The sequence below is a fragment of the Equus przewalskii genome, chromosome 26, assembly GCF_037783145.1.
Source record: "Equus przewalskii isolate Varuska chromosome 26, EquPr2, whole genome shotgun sequence".
In the NCBI taxonomy this organism is placed as follows: Eukaryota; Metazoa; Chordata; class Mammalia; order Perissodactyla; family Equidae; genus Equus; species Equus przewalskii.
Window position 1 is genome coordinate 36,882,149 of NC_091856.1, and position 18,737 is coordinate 36,900,885.

The 18,737-nt window shown below is 55.7% G+C and overlaps 1 protein-coding gene across 3 annotated transcripts in view; it reads left to right on the forward strand.

Annotated features, from left to right (window-relative positions):
- The window catches only part of OLFM1 (olfactomedin 1), a 39,701-nt gene extending 21,709 nt beyond the window's left edge, over window positions 1–17,992 (forward strand). For 2 of the 3 annotated variants that reach the window (XM_008521377.2, XM_070596572.1), the window contains exons 4-6: window positions 1,935–2,154; window positions 10,001–10,107; window positions 16,275–17,992. In XM_008521377.2, the coding sequence (XP_008519599.1) occupies window positions 1,935–2,154; window positions 10,001–10,107; window positions 16,275–16,949 (1,002 nt within the window). In that variant the 3' untranslated portion in view covers window positions 16,950–17,992. Of the gene's footprint in view, window positions 1–1,427; window positions 1,754–1,934; window positions 2,155–10,000; window positions 10,108–16,274 lie in introns of those variants that run through there. The other variant, XM_008521378.2, reaches the window with a different exon arrangement.
- Window positions 17,993–18,737: the final 745 nt, after the last annotated feature.

The following is an 18,737-nucleotide window of genomic DNA, read 5'->3' on the forward strand; positions in this document are numbered from 1 at the left end:
CCCTCCTCCTCCTCCTCCTCCTCCTCTGAGACACTGGGCTTGTTTTCCCTTCCTGCTTTCCTTCCCCTTTGCCTCCAGAAGTAGCAGTTTGGGGTGGAGAAGGAGCCCAGCAAGGTCTGTTCGTTGCCTTGCAGACAGCTGCTGTCCCCGGAAAGGGAGCAGCAACCTGCCCTCGCCCTAGTTTGGCAAAAGCCCCCTGGAAAGGGACAGACTCGAGCAGCGGTGTTCAGCACCCATTAGCTTCTGAGGCTGGGGTCCCAGGTCCTGGCTGCTCGAGCCAAGTCGCAGATTAGCTGGGAAGCGACACGATTGGTCCTTGTCATTCCACAGCTGCTGCAGGTAAATTACATTAGCCGAGGATTAGCCTAATTGATTAGAGCCATTCCTGAGTAGGGATCACTCAGGGCAATTTTTCACATCTGACCTAATTTAGCTGTGACGAGGCACACTGTAGATTTGCGGGGAAGAAAGAGAGAGACACCAATATCTTTCTCACTTCCTGGTAAGTGTTCCTTTCCTCCGGGTAACTCTGGACATGGTAGCCCGAGTTTTTTTGACCTAAAATTATATATACATATGTACAAATATGTATATATACACCTATAGTTTACTCAGCTTCAAAATGATTAAACTGAGAAATTGGATGCACCTTAATTAAGGTATACATGCATGTTAATTAGGAATCTGGCCCAGATATAAATGAGCAGGTCAAATTACACATTCCCGCTTCACTAGAAATTGCTGATGCTCTGTCTTCCTATCCTTTTTATGCTAATGTTTTCCTTTGATGTGCTCCCTGCATGAAGCAAGAACTAATTCGCTTTTTAAAGCGATGCATTATATAGACGAAATGGCAAGCTAATGAAGTTATAAATCTATAGTATAAATAAAATAATTGCAGACCTGATCCTGTTGAGAGGAAATGAGCCTATGGCTCTCACTGGAGGCAGGTGGACAGGTCGTCCTTGCTTCTGACGTGTCATCAGGAATTATCTTGGAGAGAGATTTTGATTGGCCTGACCAAAAAGAGTTTGTGTCTCTCCTTGAAGGGCCAGCCCCCGCTTCTCTTTGGTAGATTCAGATTCCTCTAAAGATGAGGGTGTGTTTAACAATCGTGGTCTAGCTCATCTTTGCAAGCATTGTCCACACAGGCATCTTTCCCAGTTCCAAACTTTGGGGCAGGATGGCTCCAGGAGAAGAAATGCAATCTGTTGCCTTTTACCATGCTTTAATTGCATTAAAAATTTCAACAGAAATTGTGAAGGAATCTATGTAAGTGTTCCAGCAGTCTGTTTGGGCTAACTTGAGCACTGAAGTGTGATTTTTTTTTCTGAGTGACCATGAAAATATCTGTCTACTAATGGATATCTGTTTAAGGCAGGCTAGTAAGCTAGCTCTTCAACAGTGTTTCATTTTCTTGCTTGCAGGGCTAACTTAAAAGAGTTTTTTCAATGCTGCAGTGACTGAAGAAGCAGTCCACTCCCATGTACCCATGAAAGAGGGCCAGAGAGCTTTTTGCACCATGCATTTTTACTATTATTTTCCAATCGTTAGCACCATATCACTAAGGAACCTTGAATACAACCAGGATCCTCCTTTGCATGCGACTATAGATGCATTTCATGAATAGTTTGAACCCTTGTCAATGCATTTTTTTGAAAAAGAAAAAAAAAGAAACTTTGTGTATGTGATTTAAAGCATGTAACCTTAAGATGTTGCATTCTAAACTGACAATAAAGACCTTTCCCAAATATGTTGGTGTTCTGGAGACTGTTTAATATACTCTTCTAACTCATTTGGACCAGAATAAATAAATCCATAAATAAAGCGGGAGTATGCACATTTTCCCTCACCTAGGGAGAAGCCAGGCCAAGGCAGGGTGTTACGAGTTTTTGCACGCATCGCACTGAACCCAGCTTATTTTGACCTTGCAGGCGATAAAAGCGAAAATGGATGAACTTAGGCCTTTGATCCCTGTGTTGGAAGAGTACAAGGCCGATGCCAAATTGGTATTGCAGTTTAAAGAGGAGGTGCAGAATCTGACGTCAGTGCTTAACGAGCTGCAAGAGGAAATTGGCGCCTATGACTACGATGAACTTCAGAGCAGAGTGTCCAATCTTGAAGAAAGGCTCCGTGCATGCATGCAAAAACTAGGTAGGCTCAGAACCCTGCGGGGGCATGGCGCTGGCTGCCCGGCTCCCGTCGCACACAGGCTTAGGGAATGGTGCTGAAGTGGACAGCGCCCGCCTGGCTTCAGGGAGGCCATGGCTGCATAGGCGCCTGGGTAGGGCTGCCTCGAGACAGAGCCAAGGAGTGTAGGCGGCCCCCTCCTACGGCATTGTCCAATCCGGTGCAAAGGCCGGCTTGCAGAGCCCATGGAGTTGCACATTTGGAAAGAAACAGGATGATATTAGATGTTACATGCCTTCTGAAGAATGTGTGTGTGCGCACATGAGTGTGTGTGTGTGTGTTGGGGTGAGTTTTTAAGACACGAGGTTTATTTTGTTCTTGTTTTAAAGATTGGCCCCGAGCTAACATCTGTTGCCAATCTTTTTTTTCTCTCTCCCCAAAGCCCCCCAGTGCATAGTTGTATATTCTAGTTGTAGGTCCTTCTAGTTCTGCTATGTGGGATGCTGCCTCAGATGGCTTGACGAGTGGTGCCAGGTCCATGCCCAGGATCCGAACCAGCAAAACCCTGGGCCGCTGAAGTGGAGCACACGAACTTAACCAGTCGGCCACCGGGCAGGCCCCAAGACACAAATTTAATAGGGCTGGACACGTATATCTCAGATTCCCTCCAGGTTGAGAACAAGGGCTGATGAAGCTCCCCAAGATAATGAATCGTGCACAGTTGGAAGAAAAAAGAAAATAAGATATAATCACATCACAGTTGAAGGTTTGCCATTCACAGCAAGTAAAGGAGCCCCTCTAACAGCTGGAAGGAGTGGCACCTGTGAGCTGATGAGCTCTCTGCTCCTGTTCATGTTTTCTAAGACGGACCCAACGTGGGCCACCCCTCTGGGTCCTTATTCTTCACTGAACACCCACTTACCTTATCAATGTTCCTGTTAGTTACTTTAACAAATCTTAACGTATTGGTCTCTGAGTCCACTTTTAAATGGTACATTTTAAATCCCAATTCCATTTTTAGGTTTTCTTAATGAAGATTAGCCAGCCTTCCTCACCAACAGTTTTTTGAACACAAAGCATGTTCGTTTTCGTATTGTATACTTTTCAGAGTAACTTAGGGTAATTTTAGGGTAATTTTGTTTTGTGACGTTTTCCTTAGGTTTGATCTGATGTTCTGATTTGATTTCCTTTTTATCCCCTCCCCCATGAGCACACTCCGAATACCTTATGGTAAACTTAAAGCGTCCCAAAAGAACAAATGCTTTTTAAACCCCTGGTGCTGTTAGTCAGGTGGAGGAGAGAGAGTATTCAGAAGGCAGAGAAACGGAGTGAGCCAAGATTTTCATTTAAAAAGGTTGCTGCATCTAGGTCGTCTTCAATGCTGGTGTAGGTAGCGTAGTAAAGGCGTACATTTGAAGTTCTCTGGTCCTAGACGGAAGACAGTGAGAAACGTTGGGAGTTTGAGAATGGACCTGTTCTACTGTGTACGCTTTCGCTCTGTCGCACGAGGGACTGTTTCCTGCATTTTTTCAGTGAAGTGCTGCGTGGTGGTCAGGCCCAGCGTGTTGGCGGCTGGGTGACCTGGGACAATCCCAGGAGGGGTCTGGGCTGGATGGTCTCTACCAGCTGTTCCCATTTTGACATTGCCGGCGTCGGGGTGAATGTTTGAAATGGTAATAACTATAGGGCTCTATTAATGATTATAGAACTATATGATTCTTTCCATTGGGCGTGGTCTTCGGGTTTCTACCCATAATGACCTTGAGCTCGCCGTCGCCACTCTCTCTCCAGACGCTTCCACTGAGGGTTCTCTCCTCTGAAAATCCATGTGGCTGGGCGGGGAGGAGTTGTTTGTTATTTATTGCCCCACAAGCAGCGTTCTCCCCTCCCTGGTGCACAGACTGTGAATACCAGGGAGGGGCCAAGATGAAACCTCACGTCTTCCAGTTAAGTGCTCAAGGAGGAAAATGGAAATGCAGAGCCAAAAGTTACAAGTGGTGAGAAGCTAAGGGTCTTTCCAAGAGGGGTGGCGCCCCCGGGCCGAGCGTCCTTCCCATTTGTACTTGGCCTATTTTTAGAAGCTGGTGAATTCACTTTACGGCTTAGCAGCTTGGGGCTTTCACATGGTCTTCCCCTTGGGCTGCTAAAACATTTGATTTGGGAGAAAAGGGAGAGGATGAACAGGCCCCCAGAGGTCGTGTTCCCCACCATTGGAGCGCGGCCGAGTGGTGTCAGCCCCACATTTAATTCTTTCTTCAGAAAGACCGTGACATGGACGTAGTCAGGCTGAGTTGGAGTTTGCAGGTGGGGCCTAGAGATCTGCATTTAGCCAGCACCCGGGTGATTCCGATGAATGCCAGACTAGGAGAGCCCCGGGTCTGGGGGAGGCAGTGTCGTAAAGCAGTAAGTGCCACTCGACAGCTGCGTGACTCTCCCGAGGCATCTACCAGTGGCCTCTTGGCCTGCAAAATGAAGGTATAGGAGTCTCAGTGGCCTGGGGTTACCGTGCGAGTCCATGGACGTCATTCACGTCACAGGCTCCACACTATGCCCGGCGCAGAGTAGGCAGTGGTAGGATAGATAGGTCAGTAGTAGACGATAGACAGATAGATAGACAGATGGACAGACGATAAGTAGAGATAAATTACTGATTGGTATGTATATGCGCAGACAGATGGACGGACGGACAAATAGCTGGATGGATAGATAAACAGATTGATAGATAGATGTAGCAGCTGCTGCAGCTGCCTCCCCCTCTTGCTAGGTTTTCATTCAAACTCAGTAACTTGAGGATCCAATTAATACCGTGCGGCTGCTTAATTTGGTCTTGCTTTCAGCCTCGCAAATAGGCCCCATCTGCAGACCGCCCTGGCAGCCTGCTTCCTTGGTGGAGCTTGCCGGAGAGCATCAACAGAGGCAGCCTGCCTTCCATGCTGGGGCCCGCGTGCCCTGGGAGCGTCCTGGGGGCAGGACTTCTGCAAGACATGGCCTCTCGGTAGCTGGCAGTTTCCGTCCTCCCCCCTGGACTCCTTGACTCCTCGGCGTGAAGTCTGACTGTAGGTTCCCTGGTCTCGGTTACCTTCCTGGTGTGACAGCGGAGAGAGGGTCTCCCTGCAGTTCCCCCCAAAGAGCTCTTAATTGGTCTCTCTGTGGCCTCCCTCTCTTTGAGTCGATGTTGCTGACAATTCCTGACTCCAGAACATACACAGAAAAAACAAAACAAGGCCTGCGGCTTCCATTTGTTTTCAGTTTCCATTTTTAAAGAGCCCTCCTCCCTAGGATGGTGTGTTTTTCCTAAGGACCCAGCCAGAAACTCAAGTCTGAGCTCTTGTTTCCGGGACGTCCCGGGGCGTCCTCGGGGAGGGAGGCAGGCAGTGTCTCAGCGCTCCCTGCGGCTCTGCTTGTCCCCAGGCAAGGGAGTGGCAGAGCTGCCCCAAGCCCTGAGCCCCACCTAGCTGGGGCATGGGCCTCACTGTCACTGCTTGGAGAGCCTGGAGTCAGATGCCCCAGCAGAAGCCAGAGCCGGGCTGCCCCACGCAGCGTGTCCTGCCAGGGCGTGTGCCTGCCAGCTTTGCGGAGGGGCTGGCTGGTTTTTAGGGCTTCCTCCAGTGATCCCGTGCTGGGACTTGGTTGCTAAAGGCTTCCCTAGGAAGGGCCAAGGAGGCAGAGAGACCCGCCCCCACCTGCTCCCCAGGGGCCTGGATGGAGCTGGCGAGTGAGCTGCTGGCGAGGACAATGGGTGGAATAGCACCCGTGGAGTTTGCACTCAGGATTGAGAGTTACATTTAGGATCCCTCAGTCTGCAGGAGAACCCGCTAGGACGGCAGGGAGGAAACGAACTCAGATCCACGTGCCGCCCATGGGAGCTGGCCTGAGTCGGATCCTGGCAGGGCAGGCTTTCCCTTCCAGGTTCCTTCAGGGAGTGCTCAGGGTTGCGTATGATGAGGTCTGCTGGTGGCCCACCCTGCCTTGCCATGAGTGTCCAGGAGGGCCACTGTCTTAGGGCCCCCTCCTGGTCTCCGGGTCTGAGCACGCAGCCTGCGCAGAGGCCGCTCTGTCTCAGGTTATCTCGTCTGCAAGGACATTTGTCTGTCCGAGCTCCGAGCTTTGCAAACTTTTCCGGCTGAACTCTTCAAAGCCTCTAAAGGATCAAGGCTGGGACCCAGGGAGGTAGGCCTGGGCACGGAGCAGTCCCAGGACCCCGTCTGCCTGCTGCGCGGCCGTCAGCCCTCTCAGTCTGGCCTGACTCCTTGGCGGGCGTATCACCCAGGGCCTGCTCCAGGCTCCTTTGGGAGGTCATCAGCCCTGTTGTTCAGAAGCAGCTCCCCTCCAGGAATAGCAAGAGGCAGGTGATTCCACGTGTGGGGTGCCACTCGGTCCAAGCCCCCAGCTCTGCAAGGTGGCCTCCCTCCTGGGACCCGTCCTGGGTCCCCCGGGGCAGCCAGACCCTGCCAGCTGGCGTGCTGTCCCCGGAGCTCAGCCTCCACCGAGATGCACCGGCACAGGGCCAATTCCTGAGCCTCCTCTTCTCCCCTGCCCTCTGCCCCTCCCCGTGCACGCATCCTGAGCACTCGTGACGGGAGAGGGACACTTTCCTGAACTGATTGTGCCAAGACTCCGCCTCGAGGCTCTGCCTTGGGGCTTTTTTAGCTCCTGTCAGTTCCCGAGGTCTTGGCAGAACCAGTCTGGACGGAGAACCAAAAATAACTCTCTGACTCAGGCCTGGGCGTCGGGGGGGCCCTCCTGCCCTCCGTGGGCCCAGGAGAACTGAGCCTGCAGCCAGTGGGGTGAGGAGCACGGCTCCCGGCCAGCAGGTCTTGCTCTGCCCGCTCTAATCTGTGAATGAAGGCTCCTCCGAGGGGCTGGCAGAGGGTGGCGCCTAGCCCCCAGCCAGCCTGCGCTTGGTGAGGGAGAGGGGGACCTCAGCGGGGGCGGGGCCGGGGCTGGCGTGCAGCAGAGCTTTCCCCTGCACACCAGACGGGGACCTGCAACCCTTCCCCAAGCGGCCAGCTCCCCCTTCTCCGCAGACACAGGCCACAAGGTCCAGGATGGGCAGGACGCAGTGCGACAGTCCCAGACAGCCCGAGTGGACTTTGCGGAGAATGAAACCCCCTTTTCTCCACGTTTTCAGTCTGAATTCACAATGATGATAATGGCTGCTGAGCCCCACTGAGCACTTCCCCCACACCAGTCCTCCATCGGTTAGTTAACTGCTTAATTCTCACGACCACCCTCTGAGGCGGTATCATAGTTATCAACAAGGCGCACTATCGGTCTGTGCCCCGCGCAGGAGAGGGTGGCCCTCCTTCGCCTCCTGTCCCCTCTACTGGGACACAGAGGGAAGCCATAGATGGGTGAGGACTTTCTGAGGTGACTCATTTTACCTCTGAGTACCCAAGAGATGAGTCATTCATTCGTTCATTCCTTCACTCATTCTTGGACGACTCCCCAGCCCGAGTCTTGGGGAAATAGATGAGGGCAGTAAGACCCAGATGCTCCTGTCTGTGGCCCAGGAAATGCATGGTCACCAGCACGGGCCAGTGAGGACAAGGTGGGTGGAGCTCAGAAGGGAGACATCTCTGGAAGAGATATCAGTGTGGGTCAAGGGGGATGGCATTCCAGTGGAGGGACCGGCTTGAGCAAACGTGTGGCATGGGGAAGTCTAGGCTGGCGGCCAGGCCTGTGAGCCGAGCTGGGGTGTTGACCTGCCGTTTTCGCCTTCTGAGTGTGATGGGGGGGACAGACGTCTGGTCTCCTCCGGGGGAGGTCATCCCGCAGAGGAGGGCGTGGCTGCCGCAGACGGGGGACAGAGCTGTCGAGGGAATCCCCAGCACCTTGGGAAATGACTGAACCCACAATGTGCTACGCGATGGAAGACCTGCAGGCTTTTCCCCAAACTGTGACACCCCTGGGGGCGATGGCTCCTTCTCCTTCCAGGGGGCCAACAGGGCCACCGCCCCTCGGCTCAGTGGTGGGGAGGCCTTCCCCAGGAGATGCTCAGGCGGCATGATGCTGTCTTAGTGGACGCTGGGAGGGCTGGAGGAGGGCTGTTGATGGCGAGAGATGGCTCCTGTTAGTGACTCCCAAGTCCCCCGAGTTCAGAGGGTCTGCTGTCTCCAGGGGTAGCCCAGGATTGGAACAAAGAGAGTGCTGGGGGGACAGCCTTGGGGCCTGCCTCTCCTGTGCCCTCCCTCCTCCAGACGAACCCTTAGAGAGCCCCACACCGAATCTTCAAGAGGCACGTGGGGTGGAAAATTGGTCTGAGGCTCTCATGGGGAAGCAGTCTCTCACGAGGTTTCCACGCGCCCGCCTTCTTGGTGGTGTAGCTGCTGGCTGACCTTGGGTATAACCCTCAGGCCCCTTTCTCCTCCATCTCTCCTCCTTGAGATGGTGGGTTGGGAGGAGGGGATTTGTCCAGAGAACTTGCTCTGATCCTCAGCAGTGACCCCAGCCCGTCTGCAGACTCGCCCACCAGCCCTGCGAGCGATGGCTGCTGCTGGGAAGCCTCGGGCCGTGAGGGGACAGTATTTATGTGGAAAGGCACATAATTCCTCCTGAAAGCAGACCAGGCGAAATAAATCTGGAGAAGGGATAGGCGAGTAAAAATAGTCCTGCGTTTCTTTTTCCAATCTGGGCCAGAGGCAGCAGCCTAGGAGCGGGCCGCTGGGACTTAGGAGCAGGGCAGCGTGACTTGATGGGAATTTGGGTGCAAAGCCAGCCTTTCTTCTGCTCGCTGTCAGCTCTTAATCCCTCTTCAAAGCCTCTGCATTGCCCAGATGCCCGTTCTCCTGCCAACACAGAAACTGCGGCGCCTGGCGCTGGGCTGGCTGTTGGAGCTTCCATCTTCCCGTCTCCGTACGGTGATGCTAACGGGTATCCTCACCCGCTTTACGCTCAGGGAGAGAGCGGGGGGCACCCCAGACTGTACAGAGCTGGGAGTAAGCCCCACCCCAGGCCAGCCTGCGATGCCTAGCCCACCCACCCTGTTTTCCGGATTATCCTGGCTAAACCATGGTCCCCAGGTTAAGTGGTGGACAATCTTCTGAAAGCCCGGATCATCTCTGAACTTTGCAGACTGCTGTGTACATATGCTAATCGTGACAGCTGAGCAGAGCCACGCAGACCTAGGAAGTCGCACGCCGGCCTGGCCTGGAGGGAAGGGAGGACATCACAGAGGGCAGACATCTCCCCAGGGCATTCGAGGTTCCCTCCATCCCCCTGGCCCTGCTCTGTCGATACCGTCAGAACCCTGGCTCTCCGGCCCCAGGACTCCTGTTCCAGGCAGGAGAGAGATTCTCGCCCTGCGGGAAGAGCTGGCCCGCCCTCCGTGGGAAGGCGGCGACCTTTCGCCTGGTCCGGCTCAGGCCGTGGAAGGGCGCAGAGAGGCGAGCTCTGTAGTGAAGCGCACCGTCCCTGTTGCGTCCTGAAACAAATCGCGCTTGGCATACATCTTGCACTGAGCCTCACCCCGTGCCAGACCGTGCAGGCTGTTCCCGTTGCCTTCTCTCCAGCAGCCTTAGGAGATTGGGCTGCTGCGGTCCCTGTTTCCCAGAGCAGGAAACCGAGTCTTGGCTAAGTTATCTGATCCCCCAGAGCAGCACCGTCACCCCCAGGCCTGTGTGGGTGGAGGTGGTGCGGCCCAGGGGGCACGCACTGCTCCCTCTCCTGCCCTCCCTGACCTCGGCTGCCCTCTGTGGCGGGAGGGGATGGCTTCTCTGGCCTTTGGGGTTAGGGGTGTCCCCAGGAAGAGCAAGGGCACGGGCGTCTTTTAGCAGCATCCCAGACTGAGGGGGCAGAGGGGGCCTGCGTCCTCCCTCAGGGACAGTCGGGCACTCACTCCTCTTCTCCTGCGCTGTGCGCTCTCTTCCAGCATGTGGCAAGCTGACCGGCATAAGTGACCCTGTGACTGTCAAGACCTCTGGCTCGAGGTTCGGGTCCTGGATGACAGACCCTCTGGCCCCAGAAGGTGATAACAGGGTAAGTGCCCCATTTGTCTGGCCTGGGTCTAGGGGTCGTTTGCACCAGGGTGTCCTTGTGGGGACCAGTGGGTCCCTTCTCCATCCCCTGCCTTTCTGGCCCTCATTCCAGTGTGCCACCTGCCCGGCAGATGCTCCTGGGGCTGTGGACTGAGCAGAGCTGGGTGCCCCCCAGGATTTGTTCCTGGGGGACTCTGGGGAGGGGCTGGGTCCCTTGCTGAGGTCCCTGTGCTGACGTGCAGTCACAGACCACAGGGATGGCAGCGATACAGGGATGATGGTGGCAACCGATGGCAAATGACGGGCCCCTGCGATGCCCCTCCCCAGGTGTGGCTCTGCCCTTCGGCACGCGGGCTGTGGGTGGGCGAGTGGGTGGGCGATCAGTCTGTCTCTTCCGCTGGAATGTTCCGGACGTTGCCATCCCTGCCCCCGTTTCAGCGAGAGACTCCGTTAGGCCTTTCTTGTTTTAATGACATCTCATTTGTATTTCATTTGCCATTCCTTTCATGGCTGATGGAAACTCATGTTCCTTTTTGATTTAGGAAAGAGGCCATGTTCTTTTTTCTAGAATTTTCCCCCAGGGTAAAAACTCAGAAAAGAAGAGAGAAATGAGCACCACGTTTGTCTCGATCGGGGGCCTGTGTTCTGTTGTTTGAGCTCCTTTGGGAAATAGGGAGATGGGGGCTGACACCTGGCCTTCTCGGCCCCTGGACGTTAGGACAGCATCATTCTAGAGCCTTCCACCAAAGGAAGATGCGGGCCAAGGCTCTGGGTGGAGGAGAGAAGCTGTTTGGGCTTTCCTGGCTCTGGCGGTCCCCCACCTGATCGCTGTCACCCACACTGAACAGTCAGCCGTCTGGCGCGTTTCCATCAGCCTCTTGCCTTCGGGACATTTAGAAAATAAACACTTAAAAAACCTCAACTCTTCCTCCAGGCAGAATTGAGAGAGGAGCTTGGAAATCTGAGGCCCTCTGAGCCTCGTCCAAGGATTTTGAATGGAAACGAGTGGATCGCGTTCTCTCTCTCCTGACTTGTCCTGTCTCTGTTCCTCCCCCGCCCCATTTCCATCCCATCGAAGACAACATGAGGCCCCATCTCTTGTATTAAAACATGAAGGGCCCTGTGCCTCTTGCGCACTGTCTCCTTTGGGGTTGGACGGGTGGGGGCGCTGACGGACGGGCTTCCTGGAGGCCTCTGCGTTTGTCTTTACCCACCGACCTCCAGTGGGAGGAGGTCCCACCTCTCACCCTGAGCAGGCCAGCAGCATCTTCCTAGCCGCTCATCCCAGTGTTTGCTGTGGAAAGTTCTGGAAGTCTGGTTGCAGACTGCAAACCCAGCATGCGATTGGGATCGAGTATTTTGGGGATGAAGGTTGTTTCTGTGTTATTTTCTGAATCGTGATAGCTAGCCAGTACTCGCAGGTTTCCTAATGATTTAATTGGCTACTTGTTCCCCCACCGTCCTTTGGATCTGCATCCCGACTGGAAAGCCCACTGTGTTCCGAGTCTGGTTGGGAGCGCGCTCTTGCACAGATGTCAGTGATAATGACAGTAATGCAGAGACGGAAACGAGACGGTGAGCTCAGACCTGAGAGTAGGCCCGGGCGCAGACGCTGTCAAAGTCCTTGGTGTGTATATTGACTCCATTCACACGAGAGAAAGACCTGGTGCCCAAGACGCAGCTGCTCCTGATAAGAAAACCCAGTCCAGAAGGGTCCTGTGTCTTGCCCAAGGTCTCGAGAAAGGCTGGTCAGTGGTTTTGTTAACAAATGTCCACAGCAGGCCCTGACGTTCTCAGCTGAGTCTCCTGATGCCCCCCAGTCTCCCTCTCCCCGCCTCCTGCCTACGGTCTGCCCACCCACCACGCGCCCCCCAAGAACCCAGGCAGGCCTGTGGGGGCCTGTGAGCCGGAACCAGTGACCTCAGTGCTGCAGAGAATGAACCCGTCTGGAGGATTCCTCCCGGATCCGGCACCGCGAAAGTGCCGCTGGGCACCAGCTCTGATGCCAGCTCCCTTTGTCGTAGTCGCCAGTCCAGTGATCTTTTCTCACATACCAGCTGTCGGGGCTCCTGGGCACCTGCCATGTGCCTTCCCCGTCCAGTGAGGGCGTGGGTTCCACAGCCGTGAGGCGCTGAGGATGCTTTTGGTAGTTAGACCTCTATTTTCTGCTTGATGACTTGCTCGCCCTCCAGGAAAGGAGGCCCTGAGGATGGACAGAGTGTGCAAGAAGGAACCACGGGAGGAGGAGGCCTTCGTGGGGGGCGGGGAGGGGACAGGGCTCGGCTGTCGAGGACGCTGGGGGTCTGGTCACTGGGGGTCGGCTCTGAGCACTCTGGGCAGTCAGCAGCCCTGCCCCCAGCCAGTTATAGCCATCTGGAGCCGTTTGCTCAGCACAGCTGCCTCCAAGGCCCAGCCTGCTAAGTGACACGTCCCGGGTCCTGCCATTGATCTGGAAGAGCTCTGTTTTGTTTTGTTTTGATCTTTTCCATTCTCCCATCCAATTTTGATCACACACACGCAGGAGACCAATAACTCGCTCCGAAAAGCCCAGAAATCGATGTCAGCTCAGAGCCGCTGCCAGGGGGGAGGGCGTGGTGAGAGGCTGTGGCTGAAGACGAGGGGGTGGCACTGCTCGGGAGTCCTTTGGAGGGAGCCCATCTAGGGGACAGGCCTGCAGAAGAGCCAGCGTGGCTTTCCGGTTCCCGCCGCCCTGGCGCCGAGCTGTTAGAACGAGGTTAACGCGGGGTGCCCTCGCACGCATCCTTCCTTGACTCGTTCATTAAGCCCCAGCTGTGTCCCAGACATGGTGCTGGGCTCCGGTGCTCTTCCACCGTGCCCAGAAGCAGCCTTCTCTCAGCAGTGAGCGGCCCACGTGCTTCTGGTGGAACTGGAGCTCCGGAAGCTCCCGCCCTCACTCCAGGCTCTCAGCCCTGCCAGACTGTGCCCCTCCCCAGGAGACCCTCTCCCCCAACTCTGAGACGCACAGCCCGCCCTGACTGTGGACCATCCTTCTAGACTCCAGCGACACCTTCCCTCTTGTTGGCTTGTTTCTGCCCTAGAAGTCCCAGGCCGCTCACATCAGACATCAGAAAGGGGACCAGCTGCCCCACGCCACCCCGGAAGCTCATGTTCAGAGGGGGCGTCATCATCACCAAAACACTGTCATTTTACAGACAGCAATGAGCTCACCTTAGTGTTTAGAAGTCCTCCGTGTCATCTAAACTGTGTCAGAGCCATCCAGCTATTGTATAAGGGTCACACTGAGTCCCTTTTCCTGAGGGTCCAATTATCCGAAAGGCGCTGGACTATGAGATGTGGTCGGTGGTCGGCAGGTGCTCGGTAGACATGGGCCCCTCTGTCTTTTCTCTGAGGAACGGGGGACAGCCCTGCTGCGGCTGCTGACCCAGTGCTCCCCGTCACCCCTCACTTCCCAGTGGGTTCTCCGGCAGGAGTGGCTGGCGCCTCCCTCCCAGCTCCTCCTCCGTTCAGCCAGCGGCTCCCTTTGAAGCGTCTTTCCCTGCAGCCCAGGCTCCGTGATGGTGGCAGCCCTTTGGGAAGACACACGACAGGTGCTCAGCAAACCCAAGGGAAGAGCAAACTCAGCCCCAGTGACTCAGAAGGCCCCTGGGCCGGCAGCCCCTCGGCAGCTCCACGGAAGCTCAGCCTTGCCGGCACACTGGCCTTGGACCTGGGATGAGGACAAGAGGACTCACTGCCTCTTTCGTCTGGGCTGGGCCCCGAGCTGGCCCCTGGTGGGGACGCGGGGAGAGGAGGGCTCCGCACACTTGCCGTGTAACTAGAGTGGGGGTTTTCATCTTGGCTGGTGCCCTGTAATCTGTGAGCGGATTTAAAAAATCTTGGTGCTGAGGCCGTAATTCAAGCCAATTAAATAAGAACGGCAGGACTAGGACCCAGACACATGGCTTTTTAAGCTCCTCCGGTGAGGGGCCCAGGCCAAGAACCTCCACCCAGGGGCCAGTGTGGTCAAGCCCATGGTAAGCAGCTCAGGCCCCAAGCCAGAGGGTCCAGCCTTGCCTGCGTGTGAGAATCGCCTGGAAGCTTTAACCAGCATGAATGCTGGGCTCCATCCCCGAGACCTGACGTAACTCTGGGCTGTGAAGGCTCCCGGGGCCTCACCTGCAGTCGGGTTGGGAGCCACTCGTCCTGGCCTCCAGCAGTTCCGGTACCGTGGTTCTGGGCGAGGCCGGAGAGCTCGGGGGCGGCATCCTGGAGGTGAGCTTGGGACTCGAACAGGAAGGGGAGGGAAAGGCGTTTCAGATGAGGAGAGCAGAGTGAACAGACTCTGGGGCTCCACGCATGCGTCCCTTTTGCAGCGCAGGGCTTCTCATCGGTGACTTAAAGCCAGCAGGTGACGAGCCGGTCATTAAACTGCACCTCGGGCTGGCTTTCCTCCCACCCTAAACGGCATTTTACACAAGTGCTGTGCCCTGGGTCCAATTTGCCAGTTTACAGGAGGAAAAGGTGGTTTAAACGTTCTTAGTGACTTGATGCCGATTTCCCCCAGTTCTGCCCACAGGAAGGGGTCACAGCCTCAAATAGGCTCCCCACTAGCACAGGCCCACTCGTGCGAGAGGCACACATTTGCACACTTTCAAAGAGTGTTCTCTGTGCTGAGATAGGAAGTGGCAGTTCCTTCAGAGGTGGGTCGGGAGAGGGTCCAGGGAGGAATGTCATTTGAGCTGCGTCTTGAACGAAGCAGTGAGCTCCCCGTCTCGGGAGAGAGCCAAGCAGAGGCGGGAAGGTGCTTTTCCACAACACGATCAGAGGAGGTTCCCCACATCGCCTGTGTACCCCCCACGCCCCTCACGCTCTGCGCTCGCCCCGTGCTGATCTGTGACCCACATCCTTGGGGACTGGCCTGTGGGAGGCCAAGGGTAATAAAAGCCTCAAATGAGACGGAGTTTAAAAAAAGAAAAACTCGTTGAAAACAAAAGGCGCATCTGCCTCTGAGCCGCCGAATGGACGTCTCAGGAACAAAGTTATGATTTTTTTAAATTTTTAATGCTTGCGTAAAGCCGCATCTGAAAGCTCGCATGTCCTTGGGCTCCCGCAGCCCGCCGGGCTCTGATGGACCAGCAGCTGTCTCGTTGCAGACGGACGCCCAAGTGGCATTCGCCCGGTGGCTTCCTCCCACTAACGGCCTTGCTTTCTAATTTGCTCCCGTGGTGGTTGAAAATGACCAAAGCGTTTTGTACAAAGTCTAGATGGTTTTCAGGTCAACTGGCATGGAAGCAATAATCAGAAATCTCTTTCCTCGGGCCGCTGCCGGGTTTGTTGTTGATTTTGACCCTCTGGTCCTTCTGTGAAGCTCTCATTCTCCTGGGGGAGGCATTTTCCCCAGATGGGGCGTGACAAAGAGTGAGTACCCACTGCATCCCAAATGCCAAATGCGTACGTTCCACCTGCCAGGTGGGGTGACTCAACCCGGCCGCCGTGACCGCCTGGTGGGACAGAGAGGTCGGCCGTACTCGCCCCCTGGAGGTGGGAGGTCTCCCTTCCTGGTGACCTTGATAGTGGGTCAGCACTGCAGACGAGAGCCACCCACTGCCCTGAGCGCCCACCCTCCTCTGGGGGGCAGGTGGCCCTTCACTTTCCAACACCGTCCTGCTGGTTTGGGGTTTCATACGCTGACGGGGTTCTCGCCTCCCCCAGATAAGCGTGAACCCCTGCTGTGTGCCCTGGGCTGGGGAGAGAGCAGAGAGAGAACCAACTGACGTGCCCGCGCTGACCCACGGCCTGGGGGCACCCTGGGCAGGGGGCTCGATTTGGGCGCCCATAGTGGTTTCCTTGCCACCCAATTAGGAGAATGCAGAGGGCGGCTGCCGCTGTGCCCCTAGGGAGAGCGTGGGTGCCCCGGCCTGTCAGCTCCCACACTCGTTCACAGAGGGTCCTTTCCTAGCCTTTCTCCAAACCAGACGCGTGTTTGTCTGGTGGGGAGACAGTCCTGTCCCCCTTTGAAAAGTGCCCTGTGGGTTTGGAGGAAGGACGCAACATCATTTAGTCTTAATTATTCTCTCCGGTGCCTTCAGCTCCTTCTCTGGGTACTGAGTAAGTTAAATTGCAAGTCTGAGCAGGGACACCTCCCCGGAGGACCCCCGCCCGGCCTCCTTCAGAACCCCCGGCTGACGAGGTCTGCTCTCTCCGCAGGTCTGGTACATGGACGGCTACCACAACAACCGCTTCGTCCGCGAGTACAAATCCATGATCGACTTCATGACCACGGACAATTTCACGTCACACCGCCTCCCGCACCCCTGGTCGGGCACGGGGCAGGTGGTCTACAATGGCTCTATCTACTTCAACAAGTTCCAGAGTCACATCGTCATCAGGTTCGACCTGAAGACGGAGACGATCCTCAAGACGCGCAGCCTGGACTACGCCGGTTACAACAACATGTACCACTACGCCTGGGGCGGCCACTCGGACATCGACCTCATGGTGGACGAGAACGGGCTGTGGGCCGTCTACGCCACCAACCAGAACGCCGGCAACATCGTGATCAGCAAGCTGGACCCCGTCTCCTTGCAGGTGCTGCAGACCTGGAACACAAGTTACCCCAAGCGCAGTGCAGGGGAAGCCTTCATCATCTGCGGGACCCTCTACGTCACCAACGGCTACTCGGGAGGCACCAAGGTCCACTACGCCTACCAGACCAACGCCTCGACCTACGAGTACATCGACATCCCCTTCCAGAACAAGTACTCCCACATCTCCATGTTGGACTACAACCCCAAGGACCGCGCCCTGTACGCGTGGAACAACGGCCACCAGGTCCTCTACAACGTCACCCTCTTCCACGTCATCCGGTCCGACGAGTTGTAGTCGCCTCTGCCCGGAAGCCGAGGGTCCGAGGCCTCCCCCACGTGGAAATTCCTGTGAAACAGCTGCCAAAATAATGTTACTGAGACTAACAATACTAATTTTGAAAAATCATCAGCAATGTGGATTCCGGCGTCGCGGGATGGCGTTCCCTCCGTGTTTCTCCAGTTCAAGCCGGAGGGTGACACTCTTGGGAAGAAACCCCCGTATTTGCAGCTGGAACTGCAGCCCAGGGCTCCCTGGTTCTCCTCCCGCCTCCCGCCTCCCGCCTCCCGCCCAGGTCCCCTTTCTGGTCAAATAATATACCAACGAAGGAAGGCAATGACTGTTGGCCAACTCTCGCCCGAGAACAACCCACTGTTAGGATCGCATGGACATTCCCTTAGATGTGGTCGCTCCGATGGACGTGATTGCCGCGTCTCATCGAGAGCCCCCGGCCGCGCTCGGCGTGCGGAGGGGTCGTCATAGGCTAGTTTAACTCGCATCCCCTCACAGCTGCTGTCTCTCGACCGTGTGTTGTGTCCTAGATTAACCGTGCTGAGACTCCAAGCAGCCCGTGGACCCGTGTCTAGTCCCTGCCAAGCGATGGTCCGAGCGTGTGGAACGGACGGTGGCAGTACCCACGTTGTTCGAATCCGCGTCCCCCGTAGATATCTTGTGCAGCATCTGTCTGTTGTCCCCTTGAGGTGGTAGCTCTGTGTGTTCAGTTTATGCAATGGATGTTGTAAATGCAATGCCGTAGTTTGGATTAATAAGTGGATGGTTTTTGTTTCTTAAAAAGAAAAAAAATAATCAGTGTTCACCCTTAGAGAGAGATAATCGAGTTCATGTTGATAATAGTCAAAGGAATTCTTCTCTTCTTGTTAAATTCCCTGAATAACGTAGCCACGGTGGAGAAGGGCTAACCTAGGGAAGCTTCAGTTTCCAGCGGGAAGGGAGGGTTCCTGAGGGCCGCAGTGCGTGGAAAGTACATTTTTTAAGTCAAAAAAAGAGGGAAACTTTGTACTATCCAGTTAGCTAAGGAACAATAAAAATGTTAGGAGGTGCTTTCGCTTCGCTTGTCGTTTCTGAGGGTTTTAGAAATGATGGAGACTTCTGAATCCTCGCAGATGTGTTCCAGGGTGTGAGTGGTCCTTTCAGGAGAGGAAGCAAGGTCGCGTGATGGACACAGTCCCCTTGGGTCTCCAGGCACCCATCCCCCCAAAAGTCGTCACCCGGAGAATCAGCTCGGAGTTCCCTTCCGCCTGGGGCGAATCTGAATCCCAGGGCTGCACCCCTGGGCATCCACCCCACACCACCACCCCCACCCGCCGGGCTCCTCCAAGGACACCGCCGGAAGGAGTGTGGCACAGCCTCCAGCTCCAGGCATGGCGGGGGGTACCAGCGGAGGACCTGCTGGAGAGTCGGCGAAGGTGAAGCCAGGCCCTCTCTGGCCGGGCCGCTCACTAGGAGCTGTGGTGGGTCCAGGAGGTGAGCGGCCGGCCCTCTCTGGGGTCTGGGTCCCCAGGCCTTGGAGACGGAGACCCTCGCACATCCGAGGAGCCAGGCCAGCACAGACCACGGCCGTCGCTACCGAGTCTGGCCCTGCCTCTAAGCAGGCCTTGAAGTCTCTGTACACAGGCCACATCTCAGTGTCCCGTGCTGTTCTGGAGCACCCTGGGGTCTCAGGCCAGCCAGGGAAGAAACGACGTCGCAGTAACTCTCCTTTCACAAGACCGCCTTCCATCCGGCCCTAGCAGAAAAGGACCGGATGGCGTATGGGAGCCGCCCACCTCCTCCCCTTTCCTCTGC